General features: G+C 35.2%; 1 protein-coding gene across 8 annotated transcripts in view; it reads right to left on the bottom strand.

Moving 5' to 3' along the window:
* ATRNL1 (attractin like 1) overlaps window positions 1-27,098 on the bottom strand; it is a 431,225-nt gene that overhangs the window by 249,427 nt on the left and 154,700 nt on the right. For all 8 annotated transcript variants that reach the window (XR_010367589.1, XM_064431407.1, XM_064431408.1 and 5 more), the window contains exons 21-24: window positions 26,092-26,144; window positions 5,841-5,935; window positions 5,131-5,209; window positions 3,791-3,948 (exon numbers count right to left, since the gene is read on the bottom strand). Coding sequence is in view for 7 of the 8 variants with exons in the window: in XM_064431407.1 (XP_064287477.1) it covers window positions 3,791-3,948; window positions 5,131-5,209; window positions 5,841-5,935; window positions 26,092-26,144 (385 nt within the window). In the remaining variant the exon portion in view is untranslated. The remainder of the gene's footprint in view (window positions 1-3,790; window positions 3,949-5,130; window positions 5,210-5,840; window positions 5,936-26,091; window positions 26,145-27,098) is intronic.

The raw sequence follows: 27,098 nt of genomic DNA, 5'->3' as shown, positions 1-27,098 counted from the left end.
TTTTAAAAGATGTAGAAACTACTATTTATGAAAGTCTCACTGGTTAAATTTGTCTTTATCCATTCTTACTCACCAGCAACTCTGAATTAAAAGAAATGGAGAAAAAGTATGGTATAAGCTGTTAGAGTAATTCAACAGGGATATTTCCACACTTGTGCCAAGTGTATAACTATTACACACTTCTGAGGAAAAACTGGCACCTGCCCCTTTCACAGCCTGGTCAATAGACAGTAGATCTATTTGTGGAAACAGCTCTAAGCTGAAGATATCCCACAACACCACCTTTCTAATGACCCCTTATGCAACTATGTCACTTTTCTGCTTCTTTCCTCAAGGAAGATTTTACAGCTAAATAAAATGCCTTGAGCATCAGGAAATTTAAATGCAGCGTCAAAAGGGCTCTCTGAGGGCTGCAGAGATCACCCAGCTGTGTTCCTATGGACAGGAACATTTCAGAGGAGAGCAGCAGTACAGCTGAAAGAAACTCAGAATTTCCTACATAGTTTCTATGTTTTCAAAGTAATTCACTGCTATCCAGTGCTGAAGAATTTGTATTCTGAGGTGACTGGGATCACCAGTGATAACAATGAAATGGGTCACTGCCTATCACAGACCAGTACACCTCAAAGAACTGTTTTTATTGACACCAATATACCATTTTTTCAAAGCCAAGAAATCATATTTCCTAAGAAGATATTTTGTTTAAGAGCCTCCAGGGATTTATTAACATTTTGGGAAAAAAAATCCCAGCTTGCTGAATAGGTAACATGAATAATAACACTATCTGAGGAAGCAGCTGTGAGCCATTGATCCCAATAAACAATCACCTGCTGGGATGGACAGATTTTCCTTATAGTCATGAAAATCTTGGAGATAAACTAATGCAAAACCTGAGATAATATAGGTGACTTTAACGGAAAGTGAACCTAAATGTCTTGTATAATGAGGAGAGCTGTTTCTTTTCCTACAGAAAAAGAAAAGAGCAGTGACTCCAACACCCAAATCCTCCCAATGAAAGAGCCCAGAAATCTTAGCTCCAATGCCAGCGTAACAGGAGACACAAGAGCAGAGAGGTGAAATGCATACCAATAACACCAGTGGTAATAACATCAATAACACAACTTCAAACACCAGTTTAAAAGGAAGTAAGGTCACTAGCTCTGCCTCCTTAGGAAATCAGGTTTTATATAATGTATTCTTGACAAGTTGTGATGAATAATGGAAATACAGGAAGGCTGGTACTCAGACTGTACTTGAAAAATGCTCAGTGTGCTGGAGTACTTAGTCCTCTACAAAAGCATTGTGTAAAGGCATGTGTCAAATTTTATGTTGCTACCTTACTTATTAAATGAACAGAATACCTCTCAAGGAAGTCACAACAGTTTCCTTAGGTCTAACAGGATTAAATAAAGCCTTCAGTACCAAGTTAACACAAAATATCAGGTTTTTCCCAGCATGGTACGACCAATGCAGTGTGGCCACTGCAGTGAGAAGGACTACAGTGCAAATAGACAAATACCAACCACTTTTGCCTGTTATGAAGGTTAAATCTGGTATGCTACGAGATGAAGATGTAGAAGATCATAACTATTACACCTGATTTAGTACTGGCCTTGGAAATTTAGCCGCTGGATGGGAATGAACCATGACTTCCTTCTCTTAACTGAATGTCATAGGAGGTTTCATATACTTTTAAAATTTCTATTACATGCAGAATTATAAAGTTAGCATACAAAAGAAAAACTGTTTTATCTGGAAAGCTCCCTGCTCCATTTATCATTTGAAGATTTTATCTGCTGCTAGTGCACCAAACACAAGAAATATATACTGGTAACGTTGACTTCAAATATTTTCTCAGAAAAGAACAAATTACAGCATAAAAAAAAGGCTGAGAGCTAAATAATAATCTCATTCATTTAGAAAGGCAAATACAGAGGACAAAATTAAAATCCCAAAACAGCTTCCCCAGCTGGACCTCAGTATTCCTTCTTGGTGCATAAAATTGAGTAACTTAATTTCTAGATGGAGTAAGGACAGGACAGGAATGCAATAATCAAGCACCACCACATCTGAGGCAGAACTGTCTAGACTGTTGAATTTCAATGTGCCTCTAAAAGAAGAAAAAAAAACAAACAAAAAAAACCCCAAAAAAAACTGTGTAATCACAGCGGACAATGAAAATTTTGATTTAAAAAAAAAGAGAAGATGTATCCAATGACCAGGGATTCCTTTCATCAGGGTGTTATGCTGCAGTGGAAACAGCACAAGGAGGAGCTGAGATCTGCCAACATCTGCCACAGAGCTGCACGTCTCAGGAATGTATCACCTTAATAATGTTTGTCTTACAATGATGATACAGCCACCTTGCAGTCGTAAAGGTGAGAGGAGAGTGTAATGCATTTACAGCTGAAATTGCTCCATGGATTTGTTTAAGGAGTCTGTTTGGCAGCTGAACTTGTTCTATCCTTAGGAAGTGGGAGAGAGTGTAAAACACCCCTAATAGGAAGACTAAAAGAAAGCAGTTAGTCTTAAGGGTTTGTTTGGATTTTTTAATAAACTAGTAGAGTCATAAATGTTAGTAAGCTGCATAAATTCATCCTTTGATACTGTTAACACATATTTACAGTCACTGTTCAGGTATCATGTAGACAACTGTAGCTTTACTTAACACAACAAAAACATTTCTCTGACACTTTAGTCAGAAGATGACTGCTTTAATCCAGAACACTTTATCATATATATCTAGACAGATATACAGAATACATTTTTGCATTTTTTTATTATATATATATCTATATGCGTGTGCATATTTTTATACATAGATTATAAATTAAGGTTTAGTATTTTAGAAAAATATGGAACATTTTTCCCACTAAAATGGAAATTTTGTAGGGTATTTGTATGGTTAACTGCAAAGTATTTTGAGCTTGTACTTGTTCCTGAAGAAAATCATCAGGAATTATGAAATTATCATTTTAACAACTTAATTTTTAAGGCTTAATTCTATAAGGGTGCAGTCAAAAGCCATTCATCCACATAAGAATCTCCTTCATTGATGCAGGGGATGCTGTGTTCACAAGTGCAGCCATAGTAATTATTAGTATAAATATTGCTGGAACACCACAGGCCAGGGAGGAATCATGATTGCATTGATTTTTTTGACTTTGCTACTGCAGAGTATCTCAGTGCTCCAGAAAATACTGAATGAAATTGATTCCAATGAAGTCAAAGAAGAACATAAATTCTAATAAACTATACTTAGTCTTAACTGAAATCTGTGATATTGCAATCTGATACAGTCACTCAACATTTAAAAAGTCAGAGGCTCCAAAAGCCAATTATTAACATTCAAATACCCAGGTACATACAGATTTGTATACCATTTTCTGTGTTTACATCTAAATGCTGAAGTTATATTACAATTAAACACGTATGTTCAACAATTTGAATTCAGATTTTAAAATCGACAGCCTGAAGTCTGACTCACTGCTGAAAGCTAAAGCGCAGAATCCTGGAGTGGTTTGGGCTGGAAGGAACCTTAAATACCACCTCATTTCAACTCCCCTGACATGGGCAGCACCACCTCCCACCAGGCCATGGTGCTTAGAGCTCCATCCAGCCCAGCCTTAAAATCATACTTACTAGGACTGCCATCATAACATAATTATTATAGACAGAAAATACAACGTGCAAATAACTCTATTTGTATACTTACTGCATGAGTGAAATCATGAAATTCAATGTAAAGCTGAAATAAAAATGTCTCTAAAAGCACAAAGAAGTCACTAACCTGTATTTTGATTGGCCAGGAGAAATTGCTGACATACACATAGAAAGTGATGTTTGGGTTGCTTCGAAAGTTAAATTTTTCACAGGAAAAGCTGTCTCTGTATTCCTTAATATTAACCTTGGAAACAACAGGAATCTCTTCTCCAGATATTGTTCCAGCTAAAAATTTTTAAAAGCTCAGGTGTAAATATATGTATTTGAGAAAAATATTAATCATCATTAAAGATGCCAAAGTAAATTTGCACAAGAAACATAAATCCTTAATTGCTTTTGGTGTCTTCCTCTAAAACAACCTCTTATTATAGTTTACATGGCACATTAGGTATATTTATTATACATATAGAGAATTCACAGAATTTTTTACCTTGGTTTTAAAAACTATATGCAAATTGGAAAAGTGACAGAAGTAGCATGAATTTCTGCAAGATAGTTATTATGGTCAGCTTAACAGATAATATGCTTTCCTTCATAATTTATGTTTCATTTCAATAAACAGCTCAGTAAAATCTGTAAGGGAATTTGTCTCCATCTTGCACTTTTGCTGTCAAGTTTTAATTGTTCATGAAAGCGTTAATAACGTAACTAGTAATAAACATTTATTAGTTTTTGCAAATAAACAAGTGACTGAGCTAAGTTAAAACAAAGGAATAAATAGAGTTTACTAACTGGTATGGTAAAGACTTCAGAAATGCACTGATGAAGAAATTCATGAGTTTAAGAGAAACTCTGAACCTTCTTTCAAAAGATTTTTTTAAATTGTATCATTTTAAGCATCATGCCTCTCCTTGGATGTGTTTTCAGAAAGTCAATAGAACCAATTCAGAAAAACTGTCTAAATTAAAACAAAGAAGAGTAATGGGGTTCAAAGCTGGAGAAAAAAATAGATAAGCAGCTCTTTTTATCAGCATACACAGAAGAACTTTATTGTTTGATATCAATGTAAAGGTTAATAATTAAATTTTTAGCTTGAACACTGAAACAAAGAAATAAAATCTCAGTCTCTGCAGTAGTTAAGGAAGCAATTTATCTTAATTAAAATCACAGCATTTCATAACACTGTCATTTAAAAAATTTAAATACGCTACAAGCTTTTCCTACCAATGTAATTTTAATTGAATAGGAGAGAAAGTCAACATATTAATGAAGCTTTATTCAGATTGCAAATTATCATCTGAGGTTTAAATAATATAATTAATAACAGCATAATTATAATGGCAAAAGAACACATTTGGCAAAGTTTTATTATCAAAATTAGCAACAAAGAGACAATCAGGTTAAAATAACTCAAAGGATCATGAAATTATTTGGGGAAAAACTCATCTGACCAAAATTCACTCTCACCTGTAGAACCAATAGACCACGTAATATTGAGGTTAAAGTTGTTTGATGCATTAATTGATATATCCAAATTTTTATTTGACTAGGGAAAAAAAAAAAAAGGAAAGTTAACAAAACATATCAGGATGTATTGCACGTATCTCTACTACGCATAACTGAATATAGCCTTTTATTTATCTTCCAGTTTTCATTTTAAACATAACTAGAAATGGCAATGATTCACTGCCAAAGGCAATTCTCTCTTTTGCTTTGGTAAGAACAGGGTACAATTTAACATATAACTACACAAGTTATGTTTGTAGTTTGTCCTAAGCATAACAAAATATTTGCCTTTATAAATTCAAACAAGAAAATATATGGCAAATGCCTACATTCTAATCACAAGCCAAAAATTACCTTCTGCAACTAAAAATGTTTTCTCAGCAGAAGGGTATACCCCTTCAATTCATCTCAGGAAGATATTAAACTTGTTATTCATGGCAGCAACATTAAAATAAACCAACTGATAATTGCTCAGATTAAACTGAAGTACATCTACCATTTAGAAAAAGTTCTCAATGAAGGCACTGGACTAATTTTGCAGCTCTCAAAAAAATGTGAACTATCTCTAAAACCTTATAGACACTTTGAAAACCTTTAATCAACATCAAATACAATGGAAATCTTAATTCTGAGTCTCTAAAACTTAAGTAAAATTATTAACATTTTCTTACCTGTTCTGGATTTGCTATAAAGTTTATGGCAGTGTGATGACGATCGTCCTCTTGTAATAAGCTGAAGGTAAACTGATAATCAATCAAAAGGCTGTCTGTGGGCAAAACAAAAAATTTAAAATTATAAAATAAAATGCATACATATTAGTTCTCTATTATGCAAGTACCTGGAAGTTTATAATTCACGTGGATTTTAAGTCATGGAGAAATTTACAAGTCAGAATTATTCACACACATTTCACTGCTGAAGTGTTTACATTATAAAGTCTTGAAATTATTAAAACTAAAATTAAGTTAAACAAAAAAAATAATTAAGAAAAAATAATTAAATTAAGAAACAAATTCTAAAATGGGATCAAAACAGCAATTAGACATAACCTGAAATAGCCATTCTTTGTGAAATAATTATTCCAAAATATGTATTGTGTTGTTAGAGCATTATTAGTTTCCTAATTTCACTCGGAAATAACTAATTACTAAGTTTAAAAAATCTGGAAAAGTTGCTTCTAGACTAAAATTATATATTATGAAGGCTTATTTATTGTAGTAAATAAAATTACTAATAACTACATGGCACAACGGAACTTTGAAGAGAAATTATGTGACCATCAATTGTTTCCTTTCTAAACTGACAGAATTTTAAGACATTCCGTTAAGTGGCGAGTGATATAAATTTTCATACAAAGGAAAAAAGGACTTGTTTAGTATTGCTCAAAAAAATTCTATTTTACTGCCCATTGGCTTTTGCTCTACACGTTTTTCTTGCACCCTGTGAAGGGAGCAGAGCCGGCCAGGCAGCTCCACACGCTGCTCACTAACGATCTGCTGGGCTGGCAGAGGGGCAGAAGAGAGACACAGCCACCTTCAGGTCATCCAACCCGTGCCTAGCCCTTCCTGGCAGGAGCAGAAAATGATGGGGACAAGTCAGAAGACAGAAGTTATCTGAACTATCCTGTTGTGTTTCCAAAACCAGAGGAAGGAGATTAACCCTTACTTGGGTCACAGCTTGAGGAAGGACTGAAAACGAACTTTTCTACAGGGGAAGGGGCAGAAGGAGACTCATCAGGGTAAAGCTGCTTTCCAGCACCTCCAAAATGTAAGAAAGAAACGGTCAGCAGGAGTCACTGTTGTTGAAATTTATAGAGGGACTCATCTACAACCCCAGCAGGAAATGTTCAGTGCAGAGAGTTAAGAATCAAAACAGCCCTCAGAGATGTAAATTGTGATAGCAGATAAATAGTCCCTGTGCAACAGACAGCTGTGAGCCAGAGGTGGGTGTGGTGGATGCATCTTGAATGCTCTGTTACATGGGCAGATATCTTCAGATCCAACAGAAAAAAAATCTTCTAAATTTTTTACCGTTACAGTTCTACAAGAATCAAAATCTTGTATTTTTCCCTCTCTCACAGAAAATAAGGAGGTGACATATAAGAATACATCATTCTGATTATAATTTTATGCATGTTAAAATATGGCAAGTCATCTCTAGTGCTACAACCAAGTGAATAATTGTAAAGCATTATTTTGATCCCTGGTCTGCTGACATTCTGCTAGTCACCAACACCACACAAACTGTGTAACAAATAAAAAATATGTGATCATAAAAACAAAATCAGTAAATACAAAGAGAGTGAAAGATTAAGTCAAAGCAGAAGAAAAGCTTTGTCAGCCTTTTGTTGGATTTAATAGTTTGCTTACTGCTGACAATCACCTTTTCTGCAGCAACATATCATCTGAAAAAATACACTCTGTTGTATCCTATGGGAAGGCTGACATAGAAAGAGAAAAAAGACCACTATATTGTCTTAACAGTTAAAGAAAATTGTTTTGGTTTGGTTTTGTTCAGGGTTTTTTGGATTTTTTTTTTTAATCGAACAAAAGTGAGTGTGGAAAGAAAAGTAGAAAGTAAAGGTTCATAGAATATCCTGAGTGTGGAGGAACGCAAAAAGGAGTGACATGAAAGGAATTACCATGACATTCAAAGATGAGAAGTTCACTTTCTCTATTATTAGCCACCATAGTTCTGTTATTCAAATAAGAATCTGATCCACATATCTTAGCTAACAAATTTTGACCAGGTCTCTGCATGTTTATGAAGGCAAAAGATGAATAAATATGAAATTAAAATGCCCCGTTAATTTATTAATAGTACTCTACGCTTCTATAGTTATGCAAATCTAATTAATAAATCTCATTGACTATTGTGCCATATCTCCATGCTTCACAATAAGATGACCATGGTACCAGAAGATTTTTAAATGTAACAGGACTGGAAAAGATGGCAAGTAAAGTTTGACTCCTGTTAAATTAATAAACCCTTTAATAATCATGAGTAGAAAGGCAAAAAGGTTAGGAATAATGTATAGATACGGTCAGTCTCCTGATCTGGTCAACTTGGAGCTCATCAAAATACAGATGACTGCTTCAGCATCAATCTTTGCAAACAGATTTATTGTAAAAGGTGTGGTAGATCAGCACCACAGAAAGCACTCCTACAGAAATTCAGGCTACAAGATGCAAGAAGCAGCACTGACAAGCTTGGGCAGGATATCATTTATTTTCTCATAAGATATGGAAAATTACCACTTAAAAATGTCACAGTCTTTTTCCAAGCACAAATTGGGTCCTCTCAGAAATACAGAGTATCGGCTAAAAAACCAGAAGTCATATATAAATAATATCCCAACATAAAATAACATTGGAAATAGGCAGAGGACTCTTGTCTCCCAGTCATGAATGAACAGCTCTTCTGCCTACAAGTTAAAAAAAAATTTAAGTCATTTACTTTTAAAACAATATGACTTTTTTTTTTCCTGGGGTTTGCTGGTGGTGGTCATGTTGTTGTTCAGTTCTTTGTTCTTGGTTAACTTTTAAATAATTTTTAAATGTATGTTTTACTTGTTAAAAGCCAACAAAGTATGCACTGATGTTTTAAGGAATGCAAGAAAAATCCTGACACTTAAAAAAGAAGTTAAACTACACAGTTCCTCTTAAATTTACCATCTGTAACAAACCATAAAATTAATTCCACTTTTTCTTATTGCATTCTTACATACAATACAGTTGAGAGTAAATTGTGAAAAGCAGAGTTAATTATGTGTAGAGGCTCTCCTTTTTTACCCAAAATTCCCAAAGTTTTTTGTTGTGTTATTAATTAATCTATTATTTCATTGTTGATCAATTTGATACTTCATTAATAGCAGCAAAGTTCAGTAGGAAGTCCCACACATTTTCCCCTCTGTAGCACTCAAAAGCCTTGAACAACACAGCTTCAAGAGCAGCTCTGAGAGCCAACACAAGAACTCGCCTTGGGATTTTTCAGGGTTGCCAAAGGATCTCTAAATTACTCCAATTCCACAGAGACCTGCCACAGGACAAACCATTAAATCCCTGCCTTGGCCTGGATGCCGTAAAGCAGAAACACTCAGAGACAATTCCAACTCAGGGAAGGTACCTAAGGTGTTCAGGGTGATGTGAATGAAGAGACAGCAGGGCCTAAGTGCAGGTGGGTGATTCAACAACACAAATGAGCTCAGGTGCAAATCAAAGAACTGACACTGAGCAAATGCTCCTTGCCATCTTTCTGAGGACTGCAGAAGTTTGCTGAAGAAATTTCATAGGTTGGAGAAAGGTTCACAAAACTTCAAGTAAGATTTGTCTGGACTTATTATTAAGGTGAAGATTCCAAATCTTTGAAAGTCTCTAAAGTTAGATTTTATTATACTATAAATTAGCAGAACTAATTTAAGAAGAAATTCAGAGTAGAAATTAAAAGGGATCATAAAGAAGACTCTACCCATTGCACCCTGCTGCTGTGTCACTATCCTTCCTCACTCTCTCCATCTGCTTCATTCTGTAACTTAGGAGACTCTTCCCCCACACGTATTCAGCAGCTGCCAGGGAAAATATCACCTCCCTAGCTCCACCTTCTGCAGACTGAAGCAGGCAGAACAGCTTTCCTTCCTACTGCCAAACCTCTTCCTGAACATAATATATGCCAATGCATCAAAGTGCACATAAACTAAGCAGTTACACAGTGCATCACACCATATTTCCCAATTCATAGTCCCATTCAAACTAGAGAGCTTAGCCTCAAAAGCAGTGCAAAATTTAAACTAAAAGTCCATTCTAAGACTACGACCTGTTCTGAATAGCTAAATGTATAAGTAGCCAAATATATAATAACTAAATGTAGAAATAGCTATTTAAAGTACATTCAATATATCCTGTTGATACATATGCTGTGCATATTTATAATCAGGAATTTGAAGAAGCCTAACATTCTACTCCATTCTACTTTAAATATTTAAGAAGCCACCATAAGTAATTTTACCCTTTACATAAACAAATGAGACTTTTCCTGTTTCTGTTTACCAAGACAGAAACACAACAAATCTACTCAAGCAGGTGACTCAAGCAGTAGGCAGACAGAATTTAAAGAACCACATTCTAGCCTATAATCTCCTGAACTTCTACAATTCCCCAAACTTTTATATCTAAAGTTCCATGGGAAAAGTTTGTGAGGACATAGAAACCTCTCTGCAAACTCAGAGCCCAGCTCACAGCTCCGATCTTAATTCCCCAACACACAGCACAGTATTTGGAATTCACAAGCTGGGTTTTTTGAGCCAGGAGTCAGCCCAGAACAGTCTAATACCTGCTTCCAAGCATTTTGTTTCACTTTATCTTAGAAATCATTGATTAAAGTAGAAAAGAAGAGATAGGACCACAATACCACCCTGACATCATCAATGGTCAAATATTACAAAGACTTACAGTTATTGAGTTTTTTTCACATCTCTATTTTGATTTTTTCAAAACCCTTGACTACTTTCACAGTCAAAAGAAGTCATTAAAATCAATTCAAAATGCCAGTAATGAGCATGTGCGAGAACATAACAATAATTAAGTGAAGAAAGATATTCAATGAAATAAGGAAAATTAATCTTAAAGCAATCCTTTAACCCTAGTATCACTGTTAATTTTCAAGAAACCTCTCTGTTTCATTAATAAAGGTCAACAACTTCTTATAAGGATCATATGGTTTAATATGAAAGTTTTGTACTCATATGCAAAAAGGAACCGAGCAATTCCTACACTCAAACTTCTGTATTGGAAGAGAACTCTGATTTTTAAAACAACAGAATACTCCCAAAAGAACAAAGGCCAGACAGAAGTTCTTCAGTATTTCGAGAGCACCTCTATACTCTGTGAGAATATACAATTACAATGGTAATTACTTTTAAAAAAAGTAATTAGATTGAATATGTTTAGTATAAATTAGTGACAAATTTATATTTGAAAAGGTATGTTACAGGGAAGTATTAAGACTGTAAAATGAACCACTACAAATCAAGGGAGCCTGTAAATTATTTTTGGGTGAGTGCTCCCCTAATGGGCAGCTATTTAACACTTTGTTCCATGTTCAGTACTCAGTGTTGGGCCCATGCCTCATTTACTACGTGCTACACAAGCCCTTTTCTCAAGATGGAATTAATTTCTACTGTGACTTTCTATAGTATTCATCACTATAATTTTCTAAGTTCTTCACAAAAGTTAATGAATTTGTTACAACATTACTGAAGATGAGAAGGCATTTGAGTGCCATTTTATAAGACAGGAAATGAAACAAAGAGACCAAGGACAAAACCATCTATTAAAAACGAGCAGCCAATCTGAAATACCTGTACTTTGATTTTTCATAATACTTTGAATTATATAACACTACATGTGAACATTGTTATTTGGCAGCTCCTTCCATCATTCATTGTAATTCTTTCCAGTTTTTCAACAAAACAGGAGAGGAACACACATTCAACTTTCCATTACATTATCACTGATTTGTTCCCTACAAATTCATTCAGTGCATTGTGGAGTGAAAGTTCCTTGGGAACTGGTATATAGCAGTATTATTAAAAACGGTGCAATCATGCTCTAATAAAGAAGCAAATAAAAAATTACTGTGACAGCAACCTTCATTCTTCCACTATCCTGCACCGACTGCCTATGCAGCATATTTCAGTAAAGGGGGGTTATTAAGTAATTTAAGAATCAGGCTGGAGTGAATTCTAGAGAACCACTTCTGAGCTATCTTTACCTTTAAACAAATCATTCCAAGAGAGTATCCCAGTTCACTGCATCTGTCAGCAGGAGGGAAGAATGAACCTACGTTCCCAAAAAGGGATCAAGAACATTCCTAACTGGACACATTCACGGCTTCTCTAACTTCGACCATTCTCCCATGGTTCCCCTCATGCTTTTCTTAACACATTTTAAAAGCTGAACAAAATGGCAAAACAGTTTCATACATATACAGAATTTCTGAGAAATGTCTATTCATTTAGGTCCAAAAGTTCAAGTTTAGCAAAAGCTCTAAGCCAAAAGTACTGCAATGTATATCAGCCAGGTTTACAAAAGGAGCATGGAACTAGACCCACCCACCCACAAGATAATCTCATTCTCAGCTACAATCTAATTATCCCAGTTTAAAAATATTAGGTAAGGATCACATGATCTTTACTCAATCAATGACTAAAATGGGTTTTTTTCACTTTTTTTCTGATAATTAATAATTTCTATTTTGTGAATAAACCCCTCAAAAATCTAGTGCTGTTCTATTTCTACTTCCTGAAATCACTTAAAGTTGTAAGAACCTCCATCATGATTGCAACTTCAGACTCATCACAGTCTTCCCACACTTTTCTATTTAAGGATCTGTCTATTCATGCTGATTCTAAAATTCATACTCTCACCTCTTCATTGCACAGGCAGTTTGTCTCTCTCCTCCTCTTTCTAGTGATTGGTCTCTATTTCCAGCAAGACTTTGTTGAGAACAGAACTATTAATATTCCTCTCTATCAGTACAAATGCTGCTTTTGAAACCAAGTACCATTATCAAATGCTATAAATCATATTCATCTGTGACCAAATGAAATTCTCCTTGTATTACATCAAAGTTGGGGGTTACCACCAGACCTATTTTCTGTCAAGATAATTATTTTGAACTTTCAGAGCAGCTGCCTGATTCATTCCTCTGTCGTCTGTATCTAGCAGTCATCCACTGCCTCATTGTCATTTTTATATTGAATATGTTTGTGTCTGACATTACTTGTCCATTGTGATAAAACAAAAAGTCATTTACTGTGAAGTCTTTACTAAGAACTTGCATTTTATTGTATGTAATCAGAGCGCAATGAGCTTCAAAAACCCCAGCATTTACTATTTATATGCCTTTTTCCATTTCAAGAAAGAGCATGGGAGAATGATTTCATTAAAAGTTCAGAGTCTTTAAAAACATACAGCAATTCATTGTTCCTTTTACTATACTTTACAAAAATGTTCTGGTCTAAAAAGCTCAAAAAATACTGAGGGATTAGTGTCATAATCAGAAAATTGGGTAACTAATTTTTATTTTAAATAGAAATCTTTTCTCTTATTAAATTCTCAGCTGCTATTTGGAAAGGTCTAATAAGCTGTCAGTTTTGATCCTAAGGGAAGGGCAGAAAAATCTACCTGTATTAGAATTTTACTCAGCTAAATTTTGCTTATTGTCTCAGGCCACTCTGTATTGACTAAAACTTTCAGTGGATGATAGAAATGCATCATGTTCAGAAGGGTAACTTGATTTTCATAACTGAAAATAGAAAGACCTAGAAGAGAAGGTTCGTTAAGTCTGGACATGTAAGTTTCACAAGGCTAGTCAGGTGAGATGTATCTCGCCATAGCTGTCACAGAAGTAAAAGTGTAGGTATGAAAATGTCATGGTAAACAAGGCTGGACTTGGGGCTCAGATCTAAAATCTGAGGTACAGATAGAGTCACCTGAAGCCTTTTAACCGTGCAATCTCAAGATGATGTTCCTAAAATTTTTAAACCCCACACCACAGCCAATTATTTTTCCTAAATATTTAATTAAACTCTTTCCTGAAAATGCCGTAACAACTGATGGGTTTACTGTGAACAGCTGGAGAGACTTTTCCAGCTCTGCTCAAGAACATGGTCTATAAACAAAGTGTGGAAAGCAATGGCTAGGGAATTATGAGCAAAATATTAGCAAATGAAGCAGCAATGAAGAAAAATAAGTGCACCAATCAGCAGGTATCCAAATGTCAGTTGTAGGAAAAAGTCTAGATGTCTCCAATGATGGAACATTTCAGAACTCACAGCACAGTCTTGTCAGAAGTCTGTTATTACCTGACAGCAAGGAGTACACAATAAATGTACTTTTGTTATGTCACACTGGACAGTCTTTTTAATTCCTTAAATCTTGCAGTATTCATAAAGTGTTAGAAGAGTGAGGAGAGAAAATGGAAATAAAAAAAACAAGAAAAAAAATCATTAAAATTATTATCGAAGAAATTCAAATTTCTCTCTCCACGATTTTTTTCATATTGATCTAAATGCATCACCACCTTTGTAACACTCATATTAATATTACAATTCTAGCATGTATTTTTCAATAAACCAGCATCAATACCCACTAACCGGATTCTAATTTATTGCTTTTGTTATACACTCTCTACACACTGAGGCGATCTCTGATCTGCTTGTTCTGACAACAGAAGTGGCACATCTAAGAAACAACAACGTTAAATTATTGTTTGACTTCATGTATTATTGCCAAAGAGGGATGTTTCTTGTCTAGGAAAGCAGTAAATGAAAGCAGTCAGATTTTCATGCTATTTTAAATCTTGCTCTCATAACTTTCAGTTTATTGTATAATCCCTAAAAGTCTACTACAACTCCTTTTAGAAATAATTTTTTGAGAAGTTTCTATTTATACATGGATCAATGCTGAAAATATGAGCATGGCAGAAGTAGAAATGCAATTTTTAACTTGTTTATGCTCTTATACACGTAGATGCTCAAGCTTTGCTATAAACTGGGAACAGTCCGAAGTTAATCAGACAATTACTTCTGCATTTTCATTAGCGGAGCTTTTAGCCTGCTTCTCAAATAACAAACACAGATCTTAACAAATAAAGAACAACCTCTTGTTACTCAGGCCTTCCAAGGAGACAGAAGGCTCTGACAATTTATAAAGTGTGTACTTTATAAATTGTCACTAAATATACACAGATAAATAGGTGCTCCTGCAATATCCCAACATTTTCAAAATTCTCTTCCTTCCCTTTTCTCATTATTTAGTTGAACTTTGCTTAAGAAATTCTAAATCCACAACCCAAATGTCAGAACACACCCCATGCTGCTTGACTCCACATGACTTGTACAAACTGCACAATGTAACTTGAAGTTGAGATGTTTCCACTTTGCTGTATGCTATCCTATTTCTCAAACCATGTTCAACTGTTAGTTCTGAGAAGTAAAATCTCTCATAGCAAATAAATCCAGATCAGGAAAATTGCACTTCATACTAGATAGAAATTCTGTCATATACCTCCCTGAGCAGTGTCCTCTCTTTTAAAGTCACAAATTACAACAGATACTTGTACTGTAATAAATATAAAATGCTACATCTCCATGCAGTAGAAACACCATTGCATTGCAACTTTGAAAAGAAGAACACAAGCACTTTTTCCTTTAAAAAACCATTAGGTATTTTTAGAGTAAAATCTGTTGATTTCATTAATAACATTCTCACTCAATAATAACATTGCTCATGCTAAGAACTGACTGCAAATTCAGCAAAAAATATTGATAGAATATTAAAATTCCAAACACTAACAAATGAAATTATATAGCTGTAATATTGCCTAATCCATTTTACACAGCCTTTAAGACAGATAGGAGGAAATATCTCAACCCTAGTATGGAATAAAATACAGAGTGAAAAACTCCAGAAAAAATAAACATTCCCCCACTTGCTACAAGTTTGATTTGTAGGACTAGCAGTCAGGTACATAAAATAATAAACAGTTTGGTTAAAATAAACAAATTGAAATAACGGAGGAAGGAAAAATGGAGCCCCAAAGGCTGTTTTCCTCAACCCCAGTGCAGCCACCCATCCTTCAGAGGAGATTTATTCTTTGCCTCAGAGAGGAAACATTGGCCACCATGGCAGGGCTCACTGACTGCTTTCTGAAAGTGACTTGGAAAACTCAATTTCCACCCGAAACAGCTGCCAGCCATTAAAAGAAATATTATATTTTCCTGGTGTTATTTTTTTTCTATAAACCAGGAACTAAATACAGCTGTGCTTTCATTATTCATTACTTTTTTTCTTTATTTGGCCATGGAAAGAAAATACTCTGAACCAAAATGTGCAAATAGAATAAATCTCTTCTTTTATTGTTATGATTTGGTTGTTTTTTTTTTCAAGTTATTAACTTAATACAGACCAATTGAGACATCATTACTCATTGATACATATCAAGCACAAACTTTTTGACACAGATTCTCTGAGAACTGAATTAGCATGTAAAAAGGAACAGCAAACTGTAGCAAATACTGACAGTCTGTTTGTTCTTGGTATTTGAAAAGCAGTAATTGTTCATATCACTGCAACTGACCTTCACAGACCAGAGACTGTGGCAGGCAATCCTTGCCAACAGACATGAAGTGACACATTTCCATGATGTAGCCATACACTGCCTTCCTCAGAATGTTTCCATTTTTTTCTTTCCACCATGTATTCTGTTGTTCATTCTAGCAATGACCTCTCCATGTTCTCTTTCATTAGCCATTCCCAGCATCAGAAAAGCTCTAGCACTTTAAAATCTGTCTGGCCACATTTTCAAAAACAAGTACAGAAGCAGTATGTATTTCTATTCAATAGAAGTAGAAATCTAGAATTCTCATATCATTGATGAAAACAAGCGTGATATTGTTGCCCTTTTAAGACTTTTCTTCCCACATTTTGCATAGCTTGTCATTTTTATAAAATTATTCTGATGGCCGTGGCATTTCCTTAAGGGGCTAACACAGTAAAGTACATTTATTTCCCCATAACATAAAAAGACAAATCAAATACATATATATTACTTCTTTACCAGTGTATCTTCATACTCTTTGACAGATACATTTTTCAACTTTCCTTTAATGTCTAGTTTGCTATTGTATCTATTTCCTAGCGTACACTGCTGCTTTTTGACCTCACACAGTTTGCTCTTCCATTTCATGTCAGCATTACCCTTTATATCAAGTGACTTCCAAACTACACTTTGCTGTCAATGAGTTACATTTCTGGAACATATTTTAAAATAATATTCACAATTCAAGCTAAGAAAAAGTGACAATAAATTAATATCAAGGACTCAGAGGCTACTTTACAACATGCTGAAATGAAGCTAAGTTATCGAGTCAGAAAGGTGAATTTGACAATGTCCACATTTAACCTTGCTTATGTTTTCCTGAAGTTTATATAATCCAAGGTTTTACCATCATCTTGAGATAGAAATGACCCCCACGTTACTTAAATGATCACACAAAATCCCTCAAATACTCTGTAAAGGCTTCACAGCACTAATTCTAAAGCTGGAAACATCTCTGACTACTCTCTGGACTTTACAGCCACGTGCTCAGGATTAGGTGGTTCAGGACCCACACCTGAACAGTGCAACTCACACTACAGGACATTTGCATTAATGGAAGAGGCTCAGCTGTCCTCCAGGGCTCCATGTTTGCCAGCAGAGAAAAACACCCCAGCTGACTTGGAATAATGCACTTGCTTGACCAAGAACTCCCAAAAGAACCGACTCAAAATCTCCCACACATCACAAGCCACTTACTGAAGTCAGGGTGTGTTTTTTTCCTTTTTCAGCTGGTTCAAGATTTCACTATAGATCTTCCCTTGAAGCCCTACTGATCAAGAATTCTCTTTTCCTGGGGCAGTCAGCATGGGAAGCAATTCAACTGCAAAAGCACCACAGGTGTTTTCCCTTGACTGTCAGAGGTAAAGCCAAGGGACCTTGAGGGATCATTTCCCATGGCATTTATTTCTTACAGCTCCAGGATCAGGGAGCTCCAAGGCCTCCCAGGTGTCTGAGGAGTGACAGCTCCTGTCCCTTGGGAAGTGCTCAGGAATCTCCCATACACACAGCACACCGAATACACAGTGCAAGGATTCAGAAATATCCATCCCTATGAACCCAAGCTCAATATATCAACAAAATCAAATGTTGTGGATCTGTAGATACTTGCACTGGTTTCCTTCTCATTTAAAACACTGCTTCACACATGGGCTGAAGTTCCCTACAAAGCAAAGGATGTCTTCTGAATGAGGTCTCACCCACTCTTGCCTCATCAAGCTCTATAAATACTCATATTTTATACCTATAGCTATTTTACTGTAATACTATATATTACATAGCAAGAAAAATATTATCAACATAATACAGAAATTAATTGTGGCACCTGTGGAACAGTCCTCTAATCCAGACTTTTATCTGTATGCAATATAAGGTATGGTTTTTCTTCTATTTAGCAGTTAGAAAGTTAGTTTCAGCAGTGTTAGTTTGTCCTACTTCTTTGAGACAGGGTACCATATCTGCTATTTTTAATGAATAATCACTAAATTTACTTTGCTTTGAAAAAAGGTATTAAATTGTAACTGTAAGAGGATGCCAGTTGGTAAATTCACTAGCGTATAAGCAGAAGCTACCAGAGAAAGCAAGTAATCTTCATTTCAAAAATAACACATGGCTTGTTAAGCAAAGAAAATCCACAATGTTAAAAAACATTAATTACAAAAATGAGAAATAAGTACATACATGGAAAAATTCTCCAACTCAAAGTGAAAGCTGAAAATGATTGGCAGCCAATCCGTTTCCTCAGCCTGCCTAACAAAACTGCAAGCCAACCTAGCATTTGGCAAATGAGTACACAGAGCCTGGGGTGAGATCATAATACTTTATTAGGAGCTTCAGCTTCAGATGTGGTTATTGTTTTAATTCTCTGCAAGGCGACAGTTGGTTTGTGCAGTTATTTTAGCTCAGGGCAAAGACTGTGTTTGTCTGTTGCTCTTTATAAGTTCTGAGTTGGTAGGCTTGCTGAGGCTAATCTTTTATCAAGCCATCCTAAAATTGTCTGATTTAGACTATAATCTGTTCCACTAGACTCTTTAAACACTAAGAAGATTTCATTTTAAATAGAATTTTTTGTATAAGTCCATATATTCAAAAGACAATGTCAGTCATTTCTTTGACTGTATTCATAAATAATACAGATTTTTTTCAGTCTGTATCAAAGTCAATCAATGTTAGATCTAATTGGTGGAACTCATTATTTTAAGTCAAGCATGACAGTTTTACAATTACAATATGTATTTAGTTGAAATTAATGTTGTCCCAAAAGGAAACATGAATTGTTCAAGTCAGTAGTGAAGCTGTTGGCTGCTAGTAAACATCTCCCAACTCAGCTAAAGCAAACACGTTTTCAAGAGCTAAAATTTATTGTTTATGCCCTTTAAGTTCCGACATAATTTTTAAATATCTGGAAAATCCCTGCTAACAGTTTTACTTATAGTGCTACCTGCTATTTATCTTCTAAAACACTCTCCTTGGAATGTTCTTGAGTTTAATTTTTCTCAAAGTATAACAAGTCTGCCACCTAGTGCTTTATGGAACCTCCAGTATATATTTTATTTGAAAATTTTTTTTTTACAATTTTATTGCTAAAAGAGGTCATGTTCAGGGTCCCTAAATGCATCAACATTCATGTTTTTAGTATTTAAAGAGACTCCTTTCAACAATTTTAATTCTCTTACTTATTAAATTATAACATTGGTAACATAATAAATGTTACAAAAAAATTGGCTTATATTAGAACTTTGACTATGACTAAGCCCAGAAAAGAAAGAAAAAACCCACATTCTAAAAATAAGGAAAACAAGTGGGATGAACTATCAGACCATGTCAATAGGTCTAGTAAGCTTAAACTGCATTTTGACAACGGAAATAAGGGTGCATTATCTTATCCTTTTGTTCTGAGACAATATTGAGCTGATATTTCTAATGATTCACTGGAAGCTGTCATAAATTATCTACATTTAATAATTAAACAATCTTTTTAGCTACTGCTACTATTGCAAAAAAAAAAAAAAAAAAAAAATCAAGACTAACAAAGTCTTTAGTCCAAAGACCAGATATGAAAAAGTAATTAGACTTCTTAGTTTTTAGCAAGTAAGACAAATTTTAATAAAGCAGATAAAAGAAATAAGTGCTTGAAGTTTTTTTCTGTTCAGGCACCACATACACTGGATAAAAATGTGGTTTGAAAGTTTTAAATTAAAATACAAATTTACTATATAGAAATTGTATGGAGAATAGGCATGGACTAGCACTTTTCTTTACTCTTCCCTTTTTGAAATCCTGGTGTGTCAGCACTAGTGGGGCTAATAGAACTTCAGGACTGGACTAGAATCCTTATGAGGCTCTTCAGCCAGAAGCAAAATTTGCTTTTTTGTCCCCAGCTCCCTGCACAGACACCAGATATTATCTTGAGAGTTTTTACTGAATGTACATTTCATAGTTTCTCACCAATTTTGCACATGAAAGTATCATTCTTCATCTTTGTGAGCTGCTGACATACTGAGGGAATTGCTTATTGCTATCCTGTCTGTATTTATACCAAGGAAAGAAGCAATAGTCTTATAAGCTATAATGATTTTATGGCTCAGAATTTAGAATGGCAGAGCAAAGCCATAAACCAATTATTCAGGTCAATCCCAAAAAAGTCATTGCAAAATGTTTAGTAGATCACATATTCTTTTCTGTGGTTTACTTTAGGTAGAGAAAGCAGCAAATAAAATTGAGCCATTAAGAATCAAACAAACAAACAAAAAACTGACTACTGTTTTCCTGCATGTAATAATCTTGGGGTTTTTATATATAAACTAAACTTTGCAGTGTGCTCTCTGGCTTTCTATTTTCTCCCTGTAGGTCCAAGAGACTGAGTGGAAAACTCAGAGGAGCCAGTGGAATGTGTACACCTGACCCCTAAGGCTCCTGCAGATGGGCCCAGCACCTTCCTTCCCTGCATGTTTCATCCCAGAAGAACAGCTGGCAGTGGTGGTCAGTCACTGTGTGAAGCCACCCACAAATGGCATCTCCTAAAACACTATGGTATGAGAAAAAAGGAAAAGCTCTAGAAAGAAACACCTAGAAAACAGTTAAAATAAAATTTGTACATTCATTTAACCTTTTCATATATAGATATTAAGGCCTCATCTTTTTTAAAGGCTAGAAATCAAGCAAATATCTGGATTGGGGCATATGATCAATAAATAGGTTTTAATTCCATAAAAAGCTGCAAGTTGTTCAGTCCCTCCCCAGTTTAATTCTCTGCAAATGACCCATCCCTCATGACCTCTTAAGTTTTGAGTTCTCTAATCCTTCCCAAAGGTCAGGTTCTAATCTCTAAAAGAAGGGCTGCTCTGTAGCATGGGAAACTCTACAGTGTTACACTGCATCTATAATACATACAAATATATATATATATATATATATAGATATATATATATAATGCAAAGGTAAGCTTCACCTGATTTTTCTTTGCATTTTATTACACTGTGACAACACTCTGGCTATACATTGCTGAGGAAATCTTCTGGAATGACTGAAAGTTTCCAACTCCAAATGTGCTGCCTTGTAATTCACTATTGCTGCCTGTTTTAAAACAGCAACCAGTCTGCAGGAGCAAATGGAAAAGCTCTTCACTGTCAATGGTGGTACCCAGAAATAATCCAAAAAAGCTTCTCAACCTTTTCTTTAAATGGATAAAAGGGGAAAAAAGTTAAACTATCTAAATCCATGTGCATTTTTTCAACTTCATTGTCTTAGCCAGGAATTTTCTTAGTGGACGAACAGGAAAATCTCGAATGCTCAGCTCATGAAAATTCTAACTATATGCAGGCAAACAATGTGATTTACACTGGCAGGACTGATTTGTTGTAAGCTTTTATGCTTCTGCATGTAGCAGTATTAGAAACAGTTGTACTTCTTGTTTGATATGTTGCATTGGAACTCAAAATAATGTACATAAGCAATACATTTTGGCAAGTTTTTGACCTTAGAATTATGGCTATCTAAGAGAGGTTTATGGTAGAAAGTATCACATCCTCTCAAAACAAGTGATTGTTAGCATGCCTATAATTCAAACCTTGCATTGTAACACATCATGAATTGTAAATGTAAACTTTCATTTTCTCTGGAACACTGGATTAACCATTTCTCCATTTATGATTTAAAGCTTTGTGTCTGTACACAACCCAAGTGAAGATCACAGAAGTGGCATTTGTCCCAGTGATTCCTCCCAATCTGTCTAAAACCATCTGGTTTTGCTGCGTGCTCCCTTGCACCCAGGAGCTCTGACTCTGACAGCAATGCATTCCTAATGCTGATGTGTGAAGAACTAATGCAGCCATTTGGATGCACACTTTGCTATCGAGGTGTCACTGCCATCCATCACGCTGGCCCAGGCACCACGGAGCAAAAACAACAGCCAATACAAATGTATCACGACAAAATGTTGTATTTATGGTTTGTGTACATGCATAAGTCAGCTGCACAACCAGCTCTGGCCTCCACTCAGGATTCATTTCTATGGATTGAATCAGCTTCTGATCATTCACAGCAAGACTGGCTCCCAACAGAAAGGCCTAGGGATACAGAGCCTCTACCAGAAATACAGAGACAATCCAGAAGCAGAGCTGTCCCCAGCTAACAAGGATGTTTACATGGCCAAACAAAACTGTACCTTCTAAAATCACAAAGCTTTCTTTTGCCTTAATACCGTTTTTATTTTGTATAAGAAATCTTTGATAAGGTCTCCTCTGATATTCCTAAGCCATGGCACACTGGACATTTTCAGCTCAAAAAATCCTTCCTCTCATGAAATTCTAAGGTTTAAATTGTTGGATAAAAAACGAGAATTACCACTGTATGTTTGTCTATTTGCTATATTCTTCCCGTGGCATTTGTGTTCAGCCACTCCTAACAACAGGGTGCTAGAATAGATAGATCATCATGCAGCTGCTCACACATTCTCATACACTCAGTACTTTTCTTCTTTCTATATCTGTGAGGCTTGTTCTCACTCTCTTGCTCTCAAAGAAGTTGTGCTTTTTCAATAACACAATTCAATCACAAAGAATGATATTGAAATAATTTTAAAAAAGCCATGTACAGTGATTTTCACACAATATGGACAATACACTACTGCATACCCCATTACACATTTCTTATTCCATTCCTATTAAGTTTTCATAATTTAAAGCAGAAGAATTACTCTTGTCCAGGGCTGCCATGTTTGGAATTGCTATATGAGAATGAAATCTGATGTTTAAAGCACTGTTCCTCTGATCTCTAGGATTTGATGGCTTTGCTGATCTCTCTTGCTTATCCTTTTGGCACAGTACCTGTATTTAGATAAAGTCCCTACAGTGTTTCAGTGTGTTACCTCCTACATAAATTCAATTCTTTTCAATCATGCCAGACCCATCCATAATTTTCCTGTATTTTTATCCATGCTCAGATCACTTCTTCAACCACAACACCATCCATGCACAGAATTAAAATTCTGTTTACTCTCCTACACCATTATAAAAGGAAACAAATAATGAAGAGACTAAAACAACCTGTGCTCTCTCAGTGGCAAACTCTGTTTTCATTTACCCTCTTGATCAGTCCATTGATGTCAACACCTGCACCAACACCAGCCTGTTCCCCCTTCCTAGGCTCGAGGATGACAATGACAGGCATGAGGGAGCAGAGGAATAGGCAAGGACCAGGTAGGATGGGCAGAGAGCTGGAGGAGATGAAACCAGGCAAGATTCTACAGGGCAGCAAATATTCACAGCACAAAGTTCTCTAAAGCAACAAGCATTCCTCAATCCACATCCTGCTGCTAAAGAGAAATCCAGGTCATCCAGTATCACAAGAAAGTTATCTAGACACTTGGGATTAAATCCTGAAGTTTTGCTCAGAAGAGCATTCTAATTTAGGGCAGTATTTCCACAAGTGAAAAAAGGGCAAAATTTAAATACTTAAAACTGGTCATTTTTGAAGATGGTAAACTCAAGCATGTGACTAAAAGTTTTCTTGATGAAGATCCTAACCACACAGCAAATTATTATCTGCATTCACTGATTTTGATTCTAAGTAATAGAAACAGATATGCCTGGAATTTTAATTTCTCACAATCTTATGCTGCTCATAAATACATACAGTTTCTTTTTCCCTCCTCTTGAGCAATAACATTCATGTGTTGTAAAAAACACACTTCAAGGAAAAGTAAAGTGACATTTCAAGGGTCTAAAGAGAAAGTTTCTTAATGAGGAGTGAAATGAAGCATAGGAAAAACACCGTCCAAATGCCTGTCTTGTATAAAACCAAAACATGGTATGGCCATATTTTAGAATATAGATAACAAATTAGATAATATCTTCATGGTGTGTGTGTATATATATTTTTAATACATGATTTAGCAGGAAATGGACTGTGCTGCTAAGAAACTGTCACTGAAATCTTAGGCCAGTCAGTTATCCACAAATTAACTATTATTTCCCATTATGATGCACCATCTAGCAAATGCAGAATTCCTTATTATTTCCCAGTGCAGTCTCCCTATTTCTACAATGAAATAACTCTGAGAATTGGTTATAAGGGATACCTTGAATGGCTAGAAGTATTAAAAGAAAATGTATAATTTCAAAACAACAAGATGCTTAAAATATTTTGAAATCTGACAGAAGACAAATAGCAGTAGTGAGTTAAAGGTGAAAGGGCATCTTGAATATAGTACAATTTGTCTCCAACATGATTTATAGACCCAGCCTGAAACATGATAGCAAAAAAATAAGGTTTTTTCATGGAGGTGCCTGAGGTCTACAAATCTCATTACTGTCATTTCTTTTCAATCTCTTAAATTTAATAACATTTATTTTAAAAGGACAAAAACGTTGACACACATATCCAAAATAGCCTATATATAATTGTGTTCAAAGTATGAACTGCTCATATACTCAGTCTAAACCTAAAAAAAAAATATTTAATTGTTGTATAGATACAAAAAATTATTCTTCTAAATACTTGTATTTCTGTTTTAAAGTAAGATGCTTTTCTTATGTCAAAAACCAACAAATGGAATCGAATTTATTGATCAAGAGTATCTTAAAGACACAGATTTAGGGAGAATTTTCAACTTGGTCTACAACATTTAAAATTTATGTTCCAGCTCAAACTATTACATTCAAACTTATGTTGTCTGAGAGAAAAAAAAATAAAAAAAACCCACATGAATGTTCTTTAATAGCTGGCAGGAAGAATAAATGTTTTAGGCCTAGAGATACATCAACATCTGTAATGCAGTATGCAATGTACTATTTTGTTCTGTAAAACATACCTTGCAGATGCAAACCACTTAAGGTAAAAAAGACAGATTAGCAAAGAAAATAAACATTCCTTTATTAGGTAAATTATGCCTTAAAGAGACTCTAAAATAAAGCTTTTGTGTATGTTGTAAAATAAAATGCTAAGAAACAAGGCCAAAAATCAGAAGAGAGGTTATAAGTATGTTCAGACATCTGTCTTTATGTATAAATTCAAGTTTGAAGTAGGGACGATGTTAGAAACAACAGACAAATGGATCCAATTGTCTGACATGGAGCAGGTACGTGCAGAAGTCACAAAAGTTAAAATAGTGTTCTCCAACATCCCATCTGTTTTTATGATGATTAAAATTACTATTGAACTTGATATTGGCATAGTAAAATTGGCACAGCTCACTAAGGGATTTCTGCACATGGGTAATAGGCATTCTCATACCTTCAGGTCCTTCACTAAGACTATCAAAACTGCAATGCTTCAGAGTAAATTTGCCAGAGGCAACTTTTCTACGACATTAAGAACATGGAGACAACACACAGCCTCCTTTTATGACACTGTGGAGAGCAGCTGTGTCTCATGTCCCTGGGAGGCAGACTGGCTAAACCACTCAGAACGTTCCAGGGAATAGTGCCGTTTGCACTATTTGCATTTCTCCACCACAAATTCTGTCTTTAAAGCATTGACACAATTACTATTCCTTTCATTCATATATGATGAGATACAGAGAATAACCCTGTGGCTTGGTCAGTCCCTCTAAGTAAGGAATCAACTTTTAAAGGACTTTAATTTGTGTTCTTGTGGACAAAGTAAGAGAAGATCAGTAGGGCATTTTATTTTTCAGTCAAAATATCAATGTGCTCAATTTTGGAAAATCTCCACAAACTTATTTTGTTTTTCCAAGGAAATGAAATTATCATATAATATGTAATCAACATTTCAGTATGTAGCATTAAAAATACAAGTACTCACAGTAGCATGTTCCCCTAAGTGGATTTCCAAGATACCTATTTTCAGAGTCACAGCTGCAGGGGGAAAAAAAAAGACAAAACCAAACATTCCCATTAAACACAGTACAGCTTCAATAAAAACGCAGCTAGAATATTTATTCAAATAGCACGACTTCCAGTACTACCAACACAAATTCATGCAAATAAGAAGTATTTAATACAGTTCTTAATGAGGGTGTGTTACTATCTGGAGGCAGCTCTCTGTACCATAAGAAAACCAGAGTGAGCAGGCTCTTGAATAAAGAGCTTCAGCCCCCTGCCTGAGGTCAGTGCCTGCTGTGGGACTCAGGGCAGGAAATCTGGGCTCTCTGCACTCTAATGAGCAAAGGAGAGCCAGGCAGCCACCCCACACACTGCATCTCCTTATCCCTGTCCAGTCACAGCTGATTCCCTCCCTGGTTTTGATCTGGCACAGCAGCATCTCAGCTGCTTCACTTCCATGAACTCCAGTGGCAATTGCTCCTCTTCACTGACCACCCAGGGCACCAGGTGAAAATAAAACTGAGTATGATGTACTGATGCTGCTGACAAGACGTGCACATGATAAGGGCTGGAGAAATAGCTTTCTTATTGAATAAGATAAGATATATAGCTATTTTCAGAGACATGAAATATCCTACAGAAATTCAGTTATATAACATTACTCTAAAAATGCCAAATATCTTAATAGAAAATGATTAATCTGCTTTAGGTTTCCTTGGCTATTTCACGGAAGTCTCCAGCAAGATTACAGTTTTCTCTTAAATATACAGAAATAGTCACAAAACAAAGAGAAAGCTAATCACTGTCTATTAAATTTCATACAAATATTTTTCCAGAAGTAATCTGAATCATTTAGTATCTTGGAATAACTTTTCATTACTTTATCCTAACAAACTTAATTTGGAAGGAGATATTTTTGCTGTTATTTTATTTGTGATTGATATTAAAAATCCATTCTAACTTGGATGTCATATCATTTAACAAGTT

The sequence above is a fragment of the Passer domesticus genome, chromosome 8, assembly GCF_036417665.1.
Source record: "Passer domesticus isolate bPasDom1 chromosome 8, bPasDom1.hap1, whole genome shotgun sequence".
NCBI classification, from domain to species: domain Eukaryota; kingdom Metazoa; phylum Chordata; class Aves; order Passeriformes; family Passeridae; genus Passer; species Passer domesticus.
Note: the sequence above shows the minus strand (reverse complement) of the source record. Positions and strands in the feature narration are given on the sequence as shown.